Source organism: Lactuca serriola, chromosome 1 (genome assembly GCF_051521515.1).
Source record: "Lactuca serriola cultivar US96UC23 chromosome 1, Lser_US96UC23_V15, whole genome shotgun sequence".
NCBI lineage: Eukaryota > Viridiplantae > Streptophyta > Magnoliopsida > Asterales > Asteraceae > Lactuca > Lactuca serriola.
The window spans coordinates 50057274-50079755 of NC_136408.1; the positions used below are offsets into that span (position 1 = coordinate 50057274).

At 33.9% G+C, this 22482-nt stretch overlaps 4 protein-coding genes across 5 annotated transcripts; 2 read left to right on the forward strand and 2 right to left on the reverse strand.

Annotated features, from left to right (window-relative positions):
- The first annotated feature begins 1034 nt into the window (after positions 1 to 1034).
- LOC145054712 (uncharacterized) lies at positions 1035 to 1604 on the forward strand. Its single transcript, XM_079002974.1, has one exon. It carries the CDS (start codon positions 1035 to 1037, stop codon positions 1602 to 1604), a length of 570 nt encoding a protein of 189 aa, XP_078859100.1.
- Positions 1605 to 9011: 7407 nt separating this feature from the next.
- On the reverse strand, positions 9012 to 9620 carry LOC145054727 (uncharacterized). Its single transcript, XM_079002985.1, has one exon. The coding sequence runs from the start codon at positions 9618 to 9620 to the stop codon at positions 9012 to 9014; it is 609 nt and encodes a 202-aa protein (XP_078859111.1).
- Positions 9621 to 11250: 1630 nt separating this feature from the next.
- On the forward strand, positions 11251 to 13404 carry LOC145068562 (desiccation-related protein PCC13-62-like). The gene is made up of 3 exons (XM_079015544.1): positions 11251 to 11626; positions 11865 to 12090; positions 12986 to 13404. The coding sequence occupies exons 1-3, from the start codon at positions 11307 to 11309 to the stop codon at positions 13388 to 13390; spliced, it is 951 nt and encodes a 316-aa protein (XP_078871670.1). The 5' UTR covers positions 11251 to 11306; the 3' UTR covers positions 13391 to 13404.
- Positions 13405 to 16750: 3346 nt separating this feature from the next.
- On the reverse strand, positions 16751 to 20991 carry RWA2 (O-acetyltransferase family protein). 2 transcript variants are annotated; one of them, XM_079026070.1, is made up of 16 exons: positions 20703 to 20990; positions 19910 to 20001; positions 19684 to 19821; positions 19541 to 19597; positions 19369 to 19441; positions 19135 to 19293; positions 18891 to 19040; positions 18527 to 18782; positions 18314 to 18429; positions 18122 to 18208; positions 17966 to 18054; positions 17801 to 17863; positions 17667 to 17723; positions 17459 to 17555; positions 17220 to 17378; positions 16751 to 17136 (listed from the first exon to the last, which is right to left on the reverse strand). In XM_079026070.1, the coding sequence occupies exons 1-16, from the start codon at positions 20733 to 20735 to the stop codon at positions 17131 to 17133; spliced, it is 1632 nt and encodes a 543-aa protein (XP_078882196.1). In that variant the 5' UTR covers positions 20736 to 20990; the 3' UTR covers positions 16751 to 17130. The 2 variants fall into 2 exon arrangements, with proteins under 2 accessions (XP_078882196.1, XP_078882187.1); XM_079026061.1 differs by lacking the exon at positions 16751 to 17136 and having other exon boundaries at positions 17205 to 17378; positions 19684 to 19827; positions 20703 to 20991.
- Positions 20992 to 22482: the final 1491 nt, after the last annotated feature.

Below are 22482 nucleotides of genomic sequence, written 5' to 3' on the forward strand. Positions count from 1 at the left end.
TTGTGTTTGGTATTTGTATATGTTCAGTGTACAGGGTAAGAAAGCACGCGGGTTGTTAAACCCGGTTTGGGTTCATGGATAGTCCGTGAGTTAATATTGATCCGAGTATATATAGTGAAGGATGAGTGGTTGCAGCACATACGATAGATATTTTTCTTCATTTTTCTTCACAGTTCGTCTCTTTCTCTTGGTTCTCTCTAGATTAGGGTTTATACCACAAGAACCAGTTTATTTTGTTAGATCTAATGTGTATCTGAGAGATGAGTGTGATTGTAGTGAGATTTTCCTTTGTATTTGTTTGATGTAAACCAACTGTTTCATAGTGAATGAAATGTTGATGTTGGGAAAATCTTGAGTTTATACTTTCTTACATGGTATCAGAGCTACTCTGTGTGACGATATTTGAAGTTCTTGTTGATTTGCAGAAGATTCATACAGGTTAGTCTATTCCTCTTCTATTTTGGTGTTGTTCCTTCTTTAATACTTGAAATCGATTGTTTCTTGATCATTCGTTAATCGATTGGCTCTTGGAAACTCTCGATATTTTTTTCTCTCTTATTAGAATCAAGTTACTGCGATTGTAAGTTTTACTTTGCAGATTTGGTGGTTGTCGTTCGATCCTTCCGGATCTGTGGTTTATACTTCAAGAAAAACTTCTCATCATCTGGTCTGCTCACTCAATCCCAGTGTTTAGGGTCAAAGTAACTCTGTCAGGGAACGGACACTCATCTGAAATAACTCTGACAGAGAACAACCCTAAGGGAGGTGAGCGGTCACTTTGAACTGTAAATCTCCTTCTGATCGCTGTGAGCGTTTCCTTGTTCCTTTCTCAACTCTTTAGTAGAATAAATTTGGGAGATCTGTATGTTTTGAGTGTATCAGTTAAATTTCTGTGCAGTTTTTCTTTCTTTTTCTTGTATATCAGGCTGATCTGTATTGATTGTCTTGGGCCCCAACATACGTGGTGACCATCTGGACGTCATACAGTGACTGATTGTTAGTGTTTTCATTGCTCGTTCTTATCTGTTTGTTTTATGGCTGGTCCTAATGATCCTCCTGAAGGGAGTGGGAAGGATGATGTAGTTAATTTTGATGATCCTCTCTATGTTCATCCATCTGATAATGCTACTACAACTATTGTTACTGTTAAACTAACTGGAAATGAAAACTTTCGTATTTGGAGAAGTTCCATGACTAGGGCCCTTAAGGCTAGAAACAAACTAGGGTTTGTTGATGGTACATTTAAAAAGAATTCGGTTGAGAAAACTAAAGAGACTAAGTGGGAAAGGGCTAATGCAGTAGTGTGTTCCTGGTTATTATCTTCTATCAGTGATTCAATTTATGCTAGTCATGTGTATTCTGATAATGCACAAGAAATTTGGGAAAATTTGTTTGAAACCTATAATAAAGCAGATGGGTCTGTAATTTTTAATATTCATCAAAGAATAAATTCTTTAAAACAAAGTGGTATGACTGTGTCTGATTTTTTTAATAAACTGGATGCTTTATGGAAAGAATTTGATGGTTTAATCAGTCTTACAGAATGTACTTGTGAGGCTGCAGTTAAACTAAATGATCATTCTAAGCTGATAAAGCTCATGTAATTCCTTACTGGTCTTGATGAATCATATAATCAAGTTAAGAGTCATATTCTACTCATGGATCCACTTCCTAGTGTCAAAACTGCTTTTTCTATAATTTCTCGTGAAGAGTCTCTTCAAAAGAATGGATCTCTTTCTAGTGATTCTCAATCTGTTCCTAAAAATCAGACAAGTGCTTTCAATAGTAAATTTAATAATAAGTTTTCTGGTAATAAAAATAAGGGACAGATTGTTCAGTGTAAAAATTGTGGCATTAAAGGACACACTGTTGAAAAATGCTATAAATTGATTGGATATCCTAAAGATTTTAAACCTAGAAGTGAGTCTATTCAGAATAGTCAAGGTAAAAACTTCAATATAAATTCTTCTGTTGTTGGGACTGGTTCATCTGCATCAGAAGAGTCTATGTTTTATCAACTTACTAAATACCAGTATGCTAAGGTTCTTGGTCTAATTGGTGAAAAACACAGTAATGAGGAGGCATCTGTCAATGCTAATATGGCAGGTACTTGCTTGTTTAATGTTTGTAATTCAACTTTTAACAGTAATAAATGGATTGTTGATTCTGGTGCCAATCAACATATGATAGCATCAGAATCACGTTTGTATGATACAGTAGATGTGTCTAAGCTTAACCTTCTTGTTAGTCATCCAAATGGGACCAGTGCTAAAATTGAAAAAATTGGAAACTTAAATATTTCAAATTCTTTAACTATGTTTGATGTGTTTGCAGTTCCTGAGTTTAATGTAAATCTTTTGTCTGTTCATAAAGTGTGTAAAGATAATAAATGTGAGGTTGTGTTTAATGAACATAGTTGTAAAATTCAGGATTTACACTCAAAGGAGATGGTGGGGAGTGGTAGTGAATCTGGAGGTCTCTATTATGTTGATAGTGTACCTTCAGGTAATCTTTTTTGTTCTAATGTTGCTGTGTGTTATATTTCTAAATTGACATGGCATAATAGACTTGGTCATCCTTCTGACCAAGCTTTAAACTCTTTAAAGTCTCAACTTAATTTTGGGAATGATACCTTGCCACCTTGTGATATTTGTCACAAAGCAAAACAGACAAGGAATTCCTTTCCAACTAGTCAACATGTAACTTCTTGCTTAGGTGAACTTATTCATCTGGATGTTTAGGGACCTTATAGAGTGATCACTTCAGAAGGGTTTAAGTTTTTTCTTACTATAGTGGATGATTTCACTAGGGCAACTTGGATTTATTTGCTAAAATCTAAAAGTGAAGTTTTTTCATGTGTTAATGCTTTCTTTAATATTTTGCATAATCAGTTTGGTATTGAAATTAAAAAGGTTAGGACTGATAATGGTTCTGAGTTTTTAAATCATAACATGAAAACATTTCTTGAAAATAAAGGTGTTATTCATCAGACATCATGTGTTTACACACCTCAGCAAAATGGGGTGGTTGAGAGGAAGCATAGACATATCCTGAATGTTGCTAGGTCTTTATTGTTTCAGTCAGGGTTGCCTATATGTTACTGGGGTGATGCGGTTTTAACTTCAGTTTTTTTGATTAATAGAACTCCAACTTCTGTGTTGAATGGAGCCTCACCTTATGAACTTGTTTATAAATCTATTCCCAGTTTTGAAAAACTTCGTGTTTTTGGGTGTCTCTGCTTTGCAACAAAATTAAATAATTTGGATAAGTTTTCTGAACGTGCAGATAAATGTGTTTTACTTGGTTATTCTTTGGAACAAAAAGGATATAAAGTTTTAAGTCTTGACACAAATTTTGTTTTTGTTTCCAGGGATGTGAAATTTTATGAGTCAGTGTTTCCATTCAAGCTTAATTTTTCAAATGTTGATAAGTCTAATTTTCTGAATAACCCAAGTGACCCATTTTCCTATGATGAGCCTATGTTATCTAGTTCTCTACATGAAAACTGTAGTTTAGATGATTTGGGAGTAACCCATCAATCTGATGGTGCTGGAGCAGTTCATGATCTGGATGAGAACCCAGTTAGTGGGGTCAGCAACCAGAGTGACGAGGCACGTGTGCCTCAGGTTGATGAGGATGTTCCCAGTTCATCTACATTGGCTGATGATGGTATTTTAGGACAAAACAATCCTTCTGATGATCACTTGTTAGGTATCACTAGATCTGGTAGAAATATTCGTTTACCAGCAAGATTTGATGACTTTGTTGTTGAAAGTTCTCATAAATATGGCTTGGAAAAATCTATAAATTACTCTTGTTTAACTAATGAAAGTAAGTGTTTTGTGTCAAACTTGAATAAGACTTTTGAGCCAAAAACATATTCTGAAGCCTCTTCTGATCCTAATTGGATCAAAGCTATGAATGAGGAAATGGAAGCATTATATAGGAATCATACTTGGGATATAGTAGATCTTCCGAAAAATAGAAAACCTATTGGTTGTCGTTGGATATATAAAATTAAATATAAATCAAATGGTGAGGTTGAGAGATATAAAGCTAGACTTGTTGCTAAAGGATATAACCAAAGGGAAGGAATAGATTATGAAGAGACTTTTTCACCTGTTGCTAAGATTGTTACGGTAAGAATTGTTATATGTGTTGCTGTAAATAATTCTTGGCCTCTTTTCCAACTTGATGTTAATAATGCATTTTTATATGGTAACTTAGTTGAAGATGTTTACATGACTCTTCCTGAAGGGTATCACACAAAAAACGATATTAGAGTTTGTAAACTTATTAAGTCACTGTATGGATTAAAACAAGCTCCACAAAAGTGGAATGAGAAATTGTGCTCTTCTTTATCTGATTTTGGTTTTGTTCAAAGTTTATGTGATTATTCGTTATTTGTTAGGAAAAAGGATAACACAGTGGTTGTTTTGCTGGTATATGTGGATGATATAATTTTGACAGGGAATAGCAATGTAGAAATTGAGAATGTTAAAATGTTTCTTAAATCTAAATTTAGAATAAAAGATTTAGGTTTGTTGAAATATTTTTTGGGAATAGAAGTATTACCCACTAACAATGGTATTTGTTTAAATCAAAGAAAATATTGTTTGGAGCTTTTACATGAATTTGGAATGTTAGGTTGCAAACCTGTTAAAACTCCTTTGGAAGTTAATTTTGTTTTTAACAGGTACAGTGATGATGATTCAGATTTAATAAGTAATATTACTGAATTTCAAAAATTAATAGGGAAGTTGATTTATCTAACAGTAACAAGACCAGATATTAGTTATGTTGTTCAACTGTTGAGTCAGTTTATGCATAAGCCAAGAAAATCACATCTAAATGTTGCTTTTAGGTTATTGAGATATTTAAAAGATTCTCCAGGAAAAGGTGTTGTTGTTTCTAAAAATGATAATTTAGATGTTGTTGGTTATGTTGATGTTGATTGGGCAAAATGCTTGACAACAAGAAGGTCAGTGTCTGGATATTTAGTATATTTGGGTGGTTCACTTGTTTCATGGAAAAGTAAGAAACAAAGTACAGTATCTAGGTCTTCAACAGAGTCTGAGTATCGTGCTTTAGGTACTGTTACTTGTGAAGTGTTGTGGATTTTGAAAATTTTAAGTGATTTAGGTTATTCAAATTTAACTCCTGTTAAACTTTTTTGTGATAATGAATCTGCTATTAAATTAGCATTGAATCCTGTTTTTCATGAAAAAACAAAACACTTTGAGATAGATGTTCATTTTATTAGAGAAAAGATTGAAAATGGTATTTTAAAATTAGTGAAAATTGATTCTTCAAATCAAAATGCAGATATTTTGACAAAATCTTTAACTGGTTTTCAACATGAGTTTTTATCAAAAAGATTAGGTCTTTTAAATTTGTTTTCAATTCATAATGTTGCTAAATGATAAGTTTGAGAGGGGGTGTTGAAAGATATTATATATATATACAAACTTATCATTTATCATTAAGTATATAGTTGTTATTGTATATTTGGTATGTATTTGTGTTTGGTATTTGTATATGTTCAGTGTACAGGGTAAGAAAGCACGCGGGTTGTTAAACCCGGTTTGGGTTCATGGATAGTCCGTGAGTTAATATTGATCCGAGTATATATAGTGAAGGATGAGTGGTTGCAGCACATACGATAGATATTTTTCTTCATTTTTCTTCACAGTTCGTCTCTTTCTCTTGGTTCTCTCTAGATTAGGGTTTATACCACAAGAACCAGTTTATTTTGTTAGATCTAATGTGTATCTGAGAGATGAGTGTGATTGTAGTGAGATTTTCCTTTGTATTTGTTTGATGTAAACCAACTGTTTCATAGTGAATGAAATGTTGATGTTGGGAAAATCTTGAGTTTATACTTTCTTACATATACATGATACCATTCTTTATATTCATGATTCTCTTACTTTGGATGAAGTTTATTGTACGCCAAGGAAAATATAAAATAAATGGTTTCTAATGTCGAGTCAAGTAATTTGCAAGGTGAAACGTTATATGTTCGGGGCCATTCTAATGAAAGAGATTTTCAGGGTAAAATTATTCTATCCAAATCACGAGGTAAAGATAAGTCTTGTCGTCTTGATGATCTTGAAACAAAATAATCACAAGATTTCTGAATGTTATATGATGGTGAATAAATAAAAGATGATTGCTTCAAACAAATCAGTGGTTAATGATGATTCTACAAACTATGCTCGTAACGATGATTCCAAAGGAGCAGTTCTTATTGTTGTTTCCAAAGGTGTCAATGAGAATTGGTTCTTGATTTAGATTGTACTTATCCCATATGCTCTCACAAATATTGGTTTGCAATGTTTGAATCAATTCACAATGTCGCGTCAGTTTGTGGTTTTGATGGTTCCCAATGCAAAATTGAAGGTGTTAGCACTATCTATTTCATGATGTTCTATGACATGATTTGAAATTTAAACATTGTTCTATATATTCCTACGATGAAGATAAATCTCAAATCCTTAAGCGTCTTTGACGATAAGGGTTACAATGTAACACCCATAAAATTTACGCCAAATTTAAACTTTTAATACTAACAAAAGAGTCAAATAGTAATTGTTTTTACAAAACATTTCCAATTCATTTATCATCAGAGTGTCCCAAAATAGATCATGAGGATGAGGAACGGTACGGTCACACCTTCGCCTTCCCTTGCTCTCCTGAAGTACCTGAAACAATAAACTGAAAACTGTAAGCCCGAGGGCTTAGTGAGCTACTGCCAAAATACCAATACCACACTGGCAGAACCATAGCCATAACGATCAATCAAACAACATACACACTGGGCTATCGGTCGGACTGGTCCACCCTACTGGGCTTATAGTCTATTTGAATCTATCCTGAGCCTTCGGCATGACTGGTCCGCCGTGTGGGCCTACAGTCTCCCCGGACCGCTCAGAGGGTGTGTTGGCCTTCTGCACAAAGCAGGACCACCTCAACCCAACCAACAAGCAACTACCCATGTACGCATACTATCATATACTGGCATGTACACATAGCAAACATATCTATCTCATTAACCATCAATCACGGAGTTCACTCATAGCTAGAGTATCGACCTAACAGGTCACTAACCAACCAATCCTCACGGATCATAAAAGCATAACATACTATCTATCCTGATTCCGATCCTATAGATCAGAATCTTATGCAGTATACCATAACTACTGATCTCTAGTATAACAACCATCCTAACAGTATAAATTCCAGCAAAGCAATAACATAACACCCATCCTAAATTAGGATGAAATCTAATATGGCAATAACAAAGCAACCATCCTAACCCAGGATGTAATTCATAAAGGGCCGGCCTTGGTGTCGTAGACCCTATAGATATAGTGAGCATAACTCACCTCGCGGATGTCGATAGAAATGCAAACTCCAACTATCGGATCACTTGACACCGGCTCCACCACCTATAACCATAGCACAATATACTCATAAGTTCTTACCCTTATGACACCCCATAACCTCTTAGAACTTCCTGATCAAGGTCAGAGTCCTCAGTCAAGGTCAACAGCCCATGTTGACCTCTACTCGCCGAGTGCACTCGGCCACTCGCCGAGTTCATGGAGCACATTCCAACTCGCCGAGCCACCGGAGTGACTCATCGAGTTCCTTCGAATCCCGATCGATCCTTAAGGGCCACCCGTCGAGTTTCCCTCCTGCAACTCGACGGGTACACACGCAAGTCTATCCAAGGGAAAAGTCATCCGACTCGCCGAGTTGTTCTTCAACTCGTCGAGTTTTATGGCGATCTTCATCGGACTCGCCGAGTTGTTCATCCAACTCGCCGAGCTCAATGACCATCTTCATGGGACTCACCGAGTCACCCTTGCGACTCGCCGAGTCCATTCAGTCCTCTTTCCATACAAATTTGTTTTGAGCCATGCAGCGGCTCCAAATCACAGATCCAAGCTTCTAGGGCATACTTATCATGTAAAGTTGCAAACTTTACGTACATGCATGGCTATAAGGGCTCTAAAAGTCTATTTTAAGTTCTTAATGGAGCTTCTAGTCGAAGAGGGACTTCATCTACAACCAATACAGCAACTTTATGACTCTAGCACCCAAGGAGGGTCTAGATCTGAAGTTACAACTTCAGATCTAGCCTATAGCTCAACATCCCAACTTGAAAATCCATAAAAAGCCCTAGAACTCAACAAGAGGATAGAAAAGGAAGTAAGAATGGCACTTTGATACCTTCAAAAGATGCTAGCTGAGGTAAAACCCGTTTCCCCCTCCTTTCTTGCTTCAATTTCCTTTGCACTCTTAACTCCCTTCCTCCAAAATCCTCTCTTCCAAACTTCAAAACCACTCCAAGGCACACACACACGAATTAGGGTTTATAAGGGCTCTCAAAGACTGTAAGGAAACCCAAAGGAGGCTGGGGCTCCTTTAAATAGGGCGCAAACCCTGGGATTTAGGGTTTCATCTGCCAGCTCCTACTCGCCGAGTCCCAATAGTGGACTCGCCGAGTAGGTCACTAAACACGCATTCTGACCCCGCTGCTACTCGACGAGTAGGTTGACCAACTCGTCAAGTAGAGCTTAATCCAGAAATTCATAATAAAGAAATACCTGAGGATCGGGGCGTTACATACAATTTCCAGGTGGAGATAGTGTTTTAAAGATCACAAAAGGTTCTCGAGTTGTGATTAAAACTGATTTGAGGAAGAGTAATGGAATTTACTATGTTCAAGGCATTACTATTACATATTTCTCTAAACTTGTGTTTTCTAAAACTTCTCCTTTGGTTCAACATTGCAAACCCAAAAGGGTGACATTCAACAATTCAGTTTCGACAAAGCTAATTCCGACCGCCAAATTTAAACTTTGTTAAGATTTGGTTGATATTTCAAGTTAAGGCTATATGTACTTTTCGACACTATATGTTTTTTGTTTTTCGTTATGATTGAAGGTTACTTTGTTGAATTTTAGTTTTTGTTTCTGTGGAGTTTGTTGAATATGATCCAATTAACCAACCTTGCATACATTCTTTATAATCATCTCCAGATTTGGGTCTTTTAGCCACGAGTTAAAGAACCGGAAAGGATATGGACCAAAATCAAGCTGATTTGAGGATAAGATTATTGCACAGTGATCTGAATGGACACGAGGTAGGGTGGTGACATTTAGATGCGGCCAGGAGTCGACTACATTTGGAGAAACAAGATACCTATCAAGCTTGCTGTGTTTATCCCCCTTAGAGTTCATATATGTAAAACGGCGCCCACCCATTTTTATTTCCAACAACCCAGCTAAAAAAATAAACTTATTGAAGTAATAAGCACATTGTGGGCAGAAAATAGAACCCAACCTCTCTTCAGGAAAACGGACAGCATTGAAGTCTCCAAAGACAATCCAACAAACATTTGAATCCGAATTAATAAGATCAAAGAGCTTGTTCCACAGTAACTTTTTTTCATTAAGATCCTGGGGAGCATAGACATTTACAAAACAGACAGTCTTCTTGGATTTAAGCCACACCCCTTTTATACATAGGAAGCCAACTCCTTTAATTGATTCCACTGCACAAAATATAGAAGGATCCCAAAGGGAAACGATTCCACCAGAGAGACCCATAGGATCGACTACTTCACTTTGAAAAATCCCAGGACCCCAAATAAACTTATCGAGACCTCCTTTAACCTCATACGACTTCGTTTCCTACAACCCGACAAAGACCGAATGATGTTGAATACGTGAATTTTTTATCCATTCCCTTTTAACCTCACACCCAATTCCACGGATATTATTTGAAAAGATATTCATTGATCCACGATAATCACACCACGAGCCTTGATCAATTGCCTCAGCTGTTCTTCCCTGCCTCTAATCTGGAATCCCACTTTTTCCCCAATATCTATTGTCTTAGCAACTTCCATAGATGTGGACTGCGAGGCAGCCGGATGGGTCTGAGACTTGGGGAAGGATTGCTGAAACGCCGAAGACCTAGCCTGAGAGCCATCCATCCGGGGCGAGGGAGGTGCGAGAGGGGCGGAAAAGGAAGCGAGGGATTCGTTCTGGGGATCTGATTGTGGGGGCATTTGGGGCGACCTGTTTTCCTCACCAGACTTCATTGGTTTACTTGGGGAGTTAGAGTGAGATGGAGCACAGTTTAGATCTAGGACTTTATTAGGCCCCGTATTGGCCCGCTCTTTACTTGGGGAAGAATTAGCCCAACGCCTAGATTGATCCAAATGAGGATGAGCCTGGTTTAACTTTTGACTTATTTGGTTTCGTGACGGCAATTCGTTTTCACCCCAGGATTTTGCCGCATTGGGAACACGAGGCGACTTCACAGGGATTGGAGAGGTGTTACTGACATGCGTCTCTCTAGCTTCCGATCGGAAGCTTCTGACCGATTCCGTCGGAGATAGCTCCGACATTGAATATTCACCATCATCGGAATGCATAAGAGGGTCTCCGTTACCGTCATTCCACCAAGCCATATTCGGGGAATAGTCATTGGATGCAAGAACTGGGCTGAGCTTAAGGGACTCAAACAAATCTTCCGTAACATTGATGACGTAATTTACTCCGTCCACAAGGATTGCAATTGAGGTGCTAATGAGACCAGGATGCGTCGTTAGAATACCAACCCGACCAAAAGCCAGGTTAGGCGAATCTGTGGCACATTCTTCAAGGATAACCACAGTTCCCCAATTGCCTGCGATGATACTGAAAGCTTCTTCACACCACGCATGTTGGGGGACGCCCTGGATGATTATAGAAGCCACCTACTTTGATTGTATCATTAACTTTGCATGCTTACCTATTTTGTTTTTCTTTTCCAACAAATCAATGCTCGTGCAACAAAAAAAGAAAAAAAAAATTCTATACGAATAAACATTTATGGACAAATGGTGCACATGTAAGTCCAAAGGATATTTTGGTACTTGTACTTTATTTACTAAAATCGTTAACAAGTTTATATAATGAGCTATTTTTTTATTTTTATTTTTTAAATTTATCTCCGTTCTTCATTTTCATGAATCCTATAAAATTCTACAAAATTATGTCAAATAAATATTCTGCCTCAAGTAAAAAGCTATTCAAACTTATATATTTGATTAATTTCGACTATTTATATTGTAAAAACAACACCAAATCCTCCAAGGCTTCCATCGAGTGTTGAATTGCATGTCCATATTTTATGGCATCACGTCTAACAAATTACTTCAACACCTTGAAAAAAAAAAGTCATGAAAACATGATTGCTAAATTTAAGAAAGATCAATAATAAAAAACAAAATCGATCATTAATTCATGGCACCACCACCCTCAGCCACAATTGGCCAAATGATAACTAGTGTATTCCTTCTCCTCCTCCTCCTTGCTCCGGTAACCCAAAATGCAAAATCCATGTTGCCTAGAACAGATAGAGAACTTTTAGAGTTTTCTTTAAATTTGGAATATTTGGAGGCTGAGTTCTTCTTACATGGATCTATGGGTAGGGGTTTGGATCATATCCAACCGGGTCTTGCAGGTGGTGGACCACGACCCATCGGTGCAAGGATTGCTAATCTTAGTCCTCTGGTTAGAAATATAATCATGCAATTCGCATATCAAGAAGTTGGTCACATAAGGTCTTCTCACACACTCTCTAATCTACATATAAATTATATTATTGTCTCTGACTTTAACTCTTTGGGATGAGAGGAACCATTTCAACACCAAATATTTGTGATATTGGATAATTATCGTAGCAAAATCAGCAAGATGATAATTGTAAAAATTGATAGATTTTTTTACTATAATATTTGTGATATTTTCAATTTTTTAATTTAAACTTTTTGTTTCTAAAATATTTGTACACATATACAGGGCCATTAAAAGCACAGTACCTGGATTTTCAAGACCACTGTTGGATTTAAGTGTAAAATCATTTGCAAAAGTAATAAACAAAGCATTTGGAAGACACTTATTCCCACCTTTCAATCCTTATGCCAATGATCTCAATTATGTGCTTGCCTCATACATCATTCCTTACGTTGGTCTCACTGGTTATGTTGGAGCAAATCCAATACTAAAAAGCAATACTTCAAGAAAGGTGTATTATTTAATGTCTCATATATTTATATTATGTCTTTTAAGATACCATATGGATATATCATATATTATGGGGGTGTTTGAGATAGTTAAATAAAAACTCATGTTTTTATTTTTTCTATCAAAACTCTGTCATGTTTTTTTTTTTAGAGAAATTAAATATCCTCCTACTATTTGTTCCTACAAATCTTCCTACTCAATTAAATGAGGACATGTGTCACATTTAATGCTAATTTAAAGATATTTAAGTATACTAAAATGACAAATGTCATTATTTAATTTGGTAGGAGGATTTGTAGGAATAAACATAGGAGGATATTTAATTTCTCTTTTTTTTTAACTAAATAGGTGGTCATGGGTTCAATCCTTGTCAGAGAAGAAAAAATAATTATTTACCGTTCCAAAAAAAAAACAAAGTTGTAAAAAAATATTTGAATTAACATATAAAGTACTAGAATTTAATAAGTTGATAAAATGTTTTTAATATTTAAAAAATTGTTATTTTACATGTAAAATGACTAAAAAGATACCTATATTTTTTATATTTTTTAGGGTTAAAATTGAAGGTAAAAGTGTAAACTAGTTTCCATGGTATGAAAAGCACTTTCAAATAAATTATAAGTATTTCAAATAAATAAGAATGAATACAACTCATCAAACACAAATTATTTAGTTCAATAAACATTTTTTATTTTATTACATAAAAAAACACCCAAAAAAGCTTAGAGATACCAAAACACATATACTATAAGATCTTAAACTAGCAATATTAGACGGTAGACATCCTCTATCTATGTCATATGTAACTGTACATTCTTTTAAAATGTGTTACATGTTATTTATCAACCAAATAGTTTTATAACACAAGTTTTATAAATATGTTAAATTGTTATCAGCTTGTAGCCGGTCTTTTGGGAGTAGAATCAGGTCAAGATGCAGTTATTAGAACTCTTCTTTACGAACGAGCAACACTAATAGTGGTACCATATGGTATTACAGTAGCAGAATTTACTCATAAAATCTCAAAGCTACGCAACAAATTAGGGCGAGCTGGCCTAAAAGATGAAGGGCTTGTTGTCCCTACGTACCTACTTGGTAGAGGGGTGCTAACTGGAAATGTTTTAGCTGGCAATACAAATTCACTTGCATTTGGTCGAACACCAAAAGAAATACTTCGTATTGTGTATGGAAGTGGAAAAGAACAAGTTCCCGGAGGATTTTTCCCAAAAGGTGGTAATGGGTTAATCGCTAAAAGTTATTTGAAGAAAAAAAAGTTAGATGATTTGCCTTCTCTTGTTTAATGTTTGTAATGGAACATAAAAGATCATTATATATATCCTAGTGAAAAATCTAGACAATTGGTTTTTGATATGACTTTTATCTAGTTAAAGTGACAACAAGCTTTCGTTGAATGCCAGTGCAATTGCAAGAATTCCTTTTATGAAAAGTTATTAATATTATTACAATATATAAATAATATATCCACTTTACAAATCGAAATGAAAAGTGACAACACATCCATTAAACATGAAAAACATCAAAAAGATGAATCGCCTCATGCATAAAGCTCCTAGGCACGAAGTCGAATTGATTCTCCAAACTCCTCTCGGTCGGTATATCTTAAGAATAACTAGGTGTGAGACCCGTGTATTACACGGGCTGATTTAAAAAAAAATTAAACATTAAATTAAAGTGTAAATAGAAAATATTTTTTAATGTACAATTTTAAAATAAAAATGGAATAAACGTATTTATTGCAATTTAATATTATATATATTATATTTAATACTTTACATATATAAATATATGACTTTAAATTTAAAAATTGTAACAAACCAAAAATTGACAAATAGATAATATTTACTTCAAAAATACCACAAAATGACAAGTGTCAAAAATCATGAGAGATTAACATGTGGCAAAAAAAAAACCTTCATTTATTAAGGAGGATTAAGATAATGTTAAAAAGTTTCATTAGATACATATAGATCCTCCACCTCCCCAAGGCACTACCATGCACTACTATCACGAATAACTCTGGAGGAATATTTTTTCTATTTTAACCAATATAAAAAATAAAAATAAAAAACATAAAATATAATAATGCATGTATTGTTGCATCCTGGATATTAATATCTTATCTATATCCAATATAAGAAATTATAAAGTTGGTTTAGGTCCATATAATTCTTTTGTATTGTATCTCTAAATGGCATTTTAAATCTATGATAAATGATCAAAAATAGTCGTAATGCAGGCTCATTTTAGGCATTTTCTCGCTCCACTCATCATTTACACGTTCCATTGGGCCAATGTTATGTCTCCTGACCTCAAGCATAATGCTATTTGGTCTTTTGGTGTTTGTCATGGTATCAATTATCAAATCATTGCAACTTTTTACTTTTTAACAACTTCTCAATTTACCATTGTTGACCCATTCAGCCATAATCTAAGAGGTTATTTCTTTGTTATTGGATAAAATGACCGAATGAATAACCAATAACGATATCAGTATGGATAAAATGTTGTATATATAAGGTATGTTTCATTTGAATTTGATTAATGACAAAATTGCAAAAATGGTCTTATGTGGTATGCAAATTTTTTGGGTTTTAATCCAAACCCCGAGTTTTTTGGATTCATGGTCCTTTTGGAGTAGTTTGTATGTGAAAATAGTCCCTCCAAAAATTGAAATGTCTACACTACCCTTGGGGTATTTATTTTTCATTTTTCTTTCATTTTTTTAATTTAGTATTTATTTATTTTAACAATTAAAAATAATAAAGGATCTCTCTCTCTCTCTCTCTCTCTCTCTCTCTCTCTTCGATAGGCAACCAAAAACACCTCCACCGGAGGTGGTGTTCTTGCTGTTTTTTGGTAAATAGAGGAGCAGGAACCCTTTGTTACTCCTTCCTTTTTCTATCGAGCAAAGAAGCAAAACACCCCCAAATTTTTTTTGTCCAATTCAGCTCTTGTTCCTCTCTTTTCCTGTTCAACTTCTATCAAAGAAACCCCCACCGGAGGTGGAGATTTTCCAGCAGACAAGAGGGCAATAGCCCCCTCAAACCTTCTCTACTTCTTTCACTGACTCCATACCCACCCGAACTGTTGTTGATGTTGCCCTGCTTCCATCGTACCATCTCTCCCCCCACATTCACATTTCTTTCCGAGATAGAAGAAGCACAGGAGCTGCTTCAGCAGCCCTTGCTGCTTTCGCTTCGTCCTCCCTCTACGAACCAGTGAGGTCACCGTAGGTGTTTGTTCCTTGCTCGACAAACATCGACCACCGGACCAAAAATCTTTGTTGCTTAGGTGTTTCTTTCTTTTCCTATTTCGTTATCCTTCTCCTTTTTTCGAATTAGTCAAGAACTAGAATTACTCCCTCCTTTGCGATCGATTGCCACCACCCTCCATATATTTCTGCTTCCGATTTCTTCTTCCCCGAATCGAACCAACACAGAAGGCGTGTGTTTGTCTTTGATTGAAACTGAATAGAAGATCTCTTCATATCTCAGCTCCATGTCACCTTCAACGAGAGTCTAAAATTGGTTTTTTCATCTGTGTAGTGTATATTTGTTTTTATCTTTTAGTGTATGTGAGATTTTGATTTGCAGGTAAAGCATGAGAGAGAGAGAGAGAGAGAGAGAGAGAGATCCTTTAATATTTTTTTAATTGTTAAAATAAATAAATAAATAAATAAATATTAAATTTTAATAAAAATTAAAAGAACAATGAAAAATAAATACCCCAAGGGTATTATAGTCATTTCAATTTTCGGAAGAACTATTTTCACATACAAACCACTCCAAAAGGACCATGAATCCAAAAAACTCGGGGTTTGGACTAAAACTCCAAAATTTTGCATACTACAGAGACCATTTCTGCAATTTTATCTTGATTAAATGATCATTTTATTCTTACATTCCAAAAAAAAAATCAAAATATTCATTATTATCTTGATTAAATGATCATTTTATTCTTACATTCCAAAAAAAATCAAAATATTCATTATTTTTAACGGGGAAGCATTTAGAAGGGAAAAAGCAAATAGTTAAATCTTAGAGTAAATCACATGAATGGTCCCTATGGTTTAGGGTAATTTGCGCGTTTGGTCCCTAACTTATTTTTTTAATTCGGAAGGTCCCTACTGTTTGTTTTTGTTACACGCTTGGCCCCTGTCTTACCTAAAAAAATCATTTTGCCCTTGATTTTTTAAAATATTTAAATAAACACACCCCAACCCCAACCTCCATTACCTTACCTTACCTATCCTATCATTTTTTTCTATTTAAATAATAGTTTTTTTTAGGTAAGATAGGGACCAATCGCGTAACAAAAACAAAAAGTAGGGACCAAACGCGTAACAAAAACAAACAGTAGGGACTTTCCGAGTTAAAAAAATAAGTTAGAGACCAAACGTGCAAATTACCCCAAACCATAGGGACCATTCGTGTAATTTACTCTAAATCTTAATGTTTTACTACATTCATCATGTTTCTTGGCGAAACTCTTTTAAGTCGTTATGTCAATATTAAAATAAATAAAAGAGAAATACCTGTATATAATTGTCCAGATTGAGTATTTGATAGCTAGTTAAGTAAAAAAATACGGAGTAGTAATCAAGTAGAATATACACGTTGGTCCCTTGAGCAAGTGAAAAAGACAGAAAGACCCCTGAACGTAAGATACAGAAGTCATATGATCTCACATATTGAAGTATCAAAGTTTACTAAATGTTATCGTAACAAAGTTACATATATATATGTAAAGGATAAAAACCATTGACTGCTATAACAACTTGTACCTCTACCACTAAAACTTGAACCTCAACACACAAGCAATACTTACTAACAGATCAAATTTGTTACTCACTTACCATTATAATGAACATCGAGGAAACTTGAGCATACAACCTCCAATTGGATATTCAATTCATCCCATTTCACCTATACAATAGTAGGCCCCCCCTCTCTCTCTCTTAAAAATACCAAAATCTTCACACTAGCTAAGTGCACTCGCATCATATATATCTCAAAAACTTTCACCCCTGTCAATAAAAAAAGAAAATCATTTTCTGTAAGAAAAAAGCAGAAAATAAACGATGTCAAATAACAATTAATTTTTTTTTACCATGACTTGAGGCAACTTGAGGAGTATGAAAGATAAAGTGTAGACGAGAGTTGATATGACTATTCCTGTGATGACATTGTACGTGAGTCTCTTATCATCTTTACTTGGCACAAATGCAATCTTCAAAGTATTTGTCAATTCAAACAGCCTGTATGAAACCTGAAAATTTTCAACATAAATAAATAAATTCACTCAAATTTCTTTTACATTTTTTATTTTCTATTTATTTTTTTATTTACCGCAACATAGATGGAAGTTGTAAGCATAAAATTCAACATCGGGTAGTCTGGAATCAAAGCCAGCAACAACTTAGGTTGACCATCTGGCACCCCGGATCTGCATCCAAAGTAATTTATAACAAAAATTATATATATATATATATATATATATATATATATATATATATATATATATATATATATTAAATTAATTTACCAGTTGACATACCTTAGCCATATGTGAATCTGAGAGATGTAGGTCTCCAAAGTGATTTTTCCCAGCCATCTAATAAATATAAATAATTAAATTAATTTTTTATATCGACAAAAAAAATTATGAGATTTTAAAAAATCGGAACTTACGCGAAAAGGGTCAAAGTGTAACTACGGAAACATTGGGTGACGTTTCGCAGACTTATATACACACTATCAGAAAAAAGAAAAAAAAATCATAAGATAAAAGAAAAGTTAAAAACAATATTTAAAGATATTTAAAATAGCGGAATACAAAGAGTATAGTATACATACGTAATGGGGATCCACGAAGTGTAAGGATGATACTTATTGTAGGTGAGTTTAGGAAGTTTGTATATATACTCGAGCCACAGATAACCAATCTATAAAAATATCAAATTTCAGAATCTTGGATTTTAAAAAAAAAAAAAAAAAAGAAAAAAAAAATACCGTTACGGAGATTATGATAACCAAAGTCTTGATTGATATTCTACGTTTAATTTCTGCTTCTTCCAATTTCTCCATCCACCTCTCAACCTAAGTCCAACAAACCATAGTGACAGTTTAGCAGAGTACTAAAATTAAAAAAAAAAAAAAAAAAAAAAACATGTCATTATAAGTTCCAAAGACATTGGAACTTACTGTTGGGTGATAGTACGCATAAATCATTCCAATAATCCAAATGTAGCGATCAAGACCTGATCGAAAATGCCATTCATGCATAACAGGGAGGTTTGGCTTTGCAGGATCCGTGTATCCTGATAAAAAAAATATATATATTTATGTCTATATTAAAAAAAATTGCAAAATGTAAAAAGATGAAAAAAAAAAAAAAGTAAAAGAAAAGGTGCATACCAACAAGAAAAGTGAAAGGAGCCCATAAAAATTCAAAAACACCAGGTACTTCCCATATCAGAATAACAGTCAAAAAGCAAGCAGCAAATTTAGCAGCAATGACAGTGTTATTGTCATTATATTTGTTAAAAATTCCAAGGGCACCATAAACCATAAGGGTAAAAAGGGTATGCATGGGACATATGTAGTATAGCATATAGCTGTTGTTCAGAACAACACAACAAAACATCACTAGAAAGTTGAGTCTCCACATCATCTGTCACAGAATATCAACCTCTTAGAATCTTTCATATTCTCATAAAAAAAAAAAAAAAAAAAAAAAAAAAAAAAAAAAAAAAAGTTGATTTTGTCATTAAATTAATACCTGAGCAAATCTTGCAAGGCTAAAATCTTTGCGAATGTAATAATAAGAGAAGTTGCCAAATCCAGTCATCCAGACATATGCAGCAATGAACATTCGTATGGCATTGTAGAATTCTGTTGCTGCAAAGTAATGGTACATTAAAAACAATACCTGTGGTTATAAAACATTTAAAAGTTAGATACCATAATAAAATAAATTATATGATATGAGTAAATTTTTTGAGAGGTGAGGTGACTTTTTATACCTGCATCCAACCTTTCCATTCTTCGGTTTGATGTCTGTTGAGATAAAGTATGGCTTTCCCAGAGAATGGTGACTTATCATGATGAATCTTGAATGATGTAATTGCTGATACTATGATAAGAAGGAAGTATAGAAACAAGAAAAGATCCCTATTGTAACTCTGCAACAACAAGAAAACTAGAAATTAGTTAAGATTAACATGACCTAAGATAGGAGACAAAAGAGGAGATAAAACCTTTGTGGAATCACCAAAGAAGTTTGTCCGATCACATAAGTAGAAGTAGAACAATATGAGTCCAAACTCTGAGCTGTAGAAACAGAACAGGAAGAGCATAAAAGATCATTAACTTTGTGATATAAATTTTAAAAAAATTGAAAGTTTAGAAGTTTAGATTAAAGTCACATACATAGCTCTCAATGTCAAACGATTCTCAAGCAAGAAGGATTCATCCATTGTAAATAGCCTGGAAAAGATAATTGCATAAGTATGATACAAATCCATAATAAATTTATATTTATAAGAAAAAGAAGAAATGGAGAAAATGGAAACCTGACAACAGGAGATGTAATAGATGAACTATGGCTTCTAGGAGAAGCCAATTGGAGACCTCCTCCTTCCAGTAAAACAGCTCTATCATCTTCTTTTACAGTGTTATTATCCAACTCAACCAAGTTTATATCAGAATCCCTGCCACTGAAAATTAGTTATTAAATAAAGAAAACTATATACAATGTTCAAAACTTCAAATACATATAACTTTTAAGTTTTAACTCACGTTTTTAAGGATGCTGCAGTTTTCTTGTACTCCAGGAACTCTGAATATAACCAAGCTACACAAATTGGGATGATTCCAAGTAAAAATGACACCTGAAATAAGCAAAATGAGAGTGGAAAAATGAGTATTCTTGTTCATAATAGAAGTAGTTGTCAATTGATCACAATGGATAAATGGTTTACTCAAAAGTAAGTCAACTAACAAAGCAAAACAATTTAATATTAACACTTGCAATTGACATTCTCAAGAACTGGTAAAAGTGTCAAAGAACATGGTTCTCACTTGACACTTGACTCAAGCAAATGACATTAGCAATAAAAACGTGAATATACTCTGCACCTTCTTTAGCGCTACCAAGTTTAAAATCATCAACGATATAAACCCTAAATCCACATTGCATCAATTTCAAACAATCGCATAGCGATTGGTGACAAGCCATGATCAAAACTTGAGTTAATATTGTATCCATCAAAAAGTTATGGATCTTTGCAACGAGCGAATTATTATACTATAATGAAGTCCTATCATTACTCAATTGATGATATTATACTTTAATAAATGCAAGCACACACGGAATCAGTAGAAGTGTAGAACGAACGAAAACTTTCCTACTTCAGATTACAAAGGAAAACCCAATTTCACAATCATTTAAAGCTACTAATTTCCCTCAATTCAAAAGCGAACAAATCTTGAGGCAAATGTATCTACCTAAGCTACTGAAATGAAAAATACTGAACTGAGAACAAGATCTGATAGAATAATGAATGTAATCGCGAGAACAAAAAGCCGTTACCTGGCCAGGTGTTAAAGGGCCACTGACCACCATTTTTTCGGCAACAAATCGGAGTTCTTGAATTTCTATTTAAAGAATTGAAGAATGCATGCCAAGTGTTTGCGTTTATTACTGAAACCAAGAAACCCACCGACACAAAAGTTTGGGTTCCTGGAGAGCAGATCTGATGGGAAAAGAGAAAATTTTCCGCGGATCTGATGGAAAATCTTTGCTGAATCACAAGATGATATTATCGCTTTCAAAATAAGTATTCCTTTAATAGTATAAATTCCGTCATGTTCATACTTGCCAGTTATAAAATCTAAAATCATACATATTTTTAATGTTTAAAATTGAATATTTATATTATACTTTTTTGACGCGTCACAGGATAAAATTCAAAGATTAGACAAGTGTGAGTCTTGGTAGTTCAAAATTAATCTCTTAAAAAGGTTTAACTCTCGTAGTCTCGTTTTCATGATAATTTTGTAATTTTGTAATATACTTGATTTTTTTGTAGAGCATTCATAAAAGAATAGAAAAAAAAAAAGTATTGAATGATCTTCACCTACAAAAAATATGCTGTCACATATATGTTTTTAGAAATGACCAAGATTTCAATTTCATAATTTCTTTTGTATTAGGCTGAAACATGTCATATCACGGTTTTACAATAACAAAGATCTCTATCTCAACTCCCCCTAGGATTGTACTGTGATATCAATTTAGAAACAATAGGCAAGGAGTGGTGGAGAAGAAAGGAAAAAGAGATGACGAGGAGATAATGAATATAGAGAGATTTTTAGAGAGATGTGACACTTTTTAGCCGAGCTCGGTAGGAACAGGAAACCAAGGGTGGTATGCCCGTAGATGAGGTCGCGAATCATGGGGCTACGAGCCTACTACAATCACACCTTATACTCTTAATGTATTATAACACTTTTTTTCAAAAACAATAAAAAAACAAATGAAATAATGGCAATTGCAATCTCTCATTTTAACCAAAATAAATAAATAAATAAATGTAAGATTTGCTTATAATTTGTTATTTTTTTTCTATATTGAGATTAGATAAAAAGACAAATTAAACTAATTTCATTTACCATTTCTAAGATTTAAGTAAAAGTAATGAGTTTACAAAATTAGTCATCAACTTCGTAGATGTCGTTCGCAAAACTGAAATTATATCTGTGAAATTTACACAACATTTATGAAGTTCACTTTTATTGTGTTAAAACCAACATATGTCATTTGTGAAAATGCATATTTTACATACGAAAATGCAAAATAAATAAATAAATAAATAACATTTTATTAAAGTTTTTTGTTAGAAATCTTCTAACTTATTTTTATCATAATATCAAACTTTCTTTTGCTTTGGAAATGACCATCTTATATTTCTATCAATTTAAAAAAAATAATAATAATAATAAAAAAAACTACTCACAATATTTTAGAAGATTTCCTAGATGGAGCACAAGATTTTTCAGATGTTATCTATGAATCTATATAGCCATCTTAAAAATTTTCTGAAAAATAATATGAAATGATGATCTTTTATTTGTATGTATTTTGCGGTTATCATTTTCGAACTTCAGATTTTCGTATATATTCAACTCATCATCATTGAACTTTAGCGATTATGCACTCAAAAAAAGTCTTCATCATTGTAACATCCGTAACTTCGGGCTAGATAGTTAAGGTCTAATAACTGATAAAACGACATTTTTATATAAAGTTGTTTAGGATAAATAACTTTAACCAAACTTATAGTATATGTAACAAGAATTCTGTGCATATA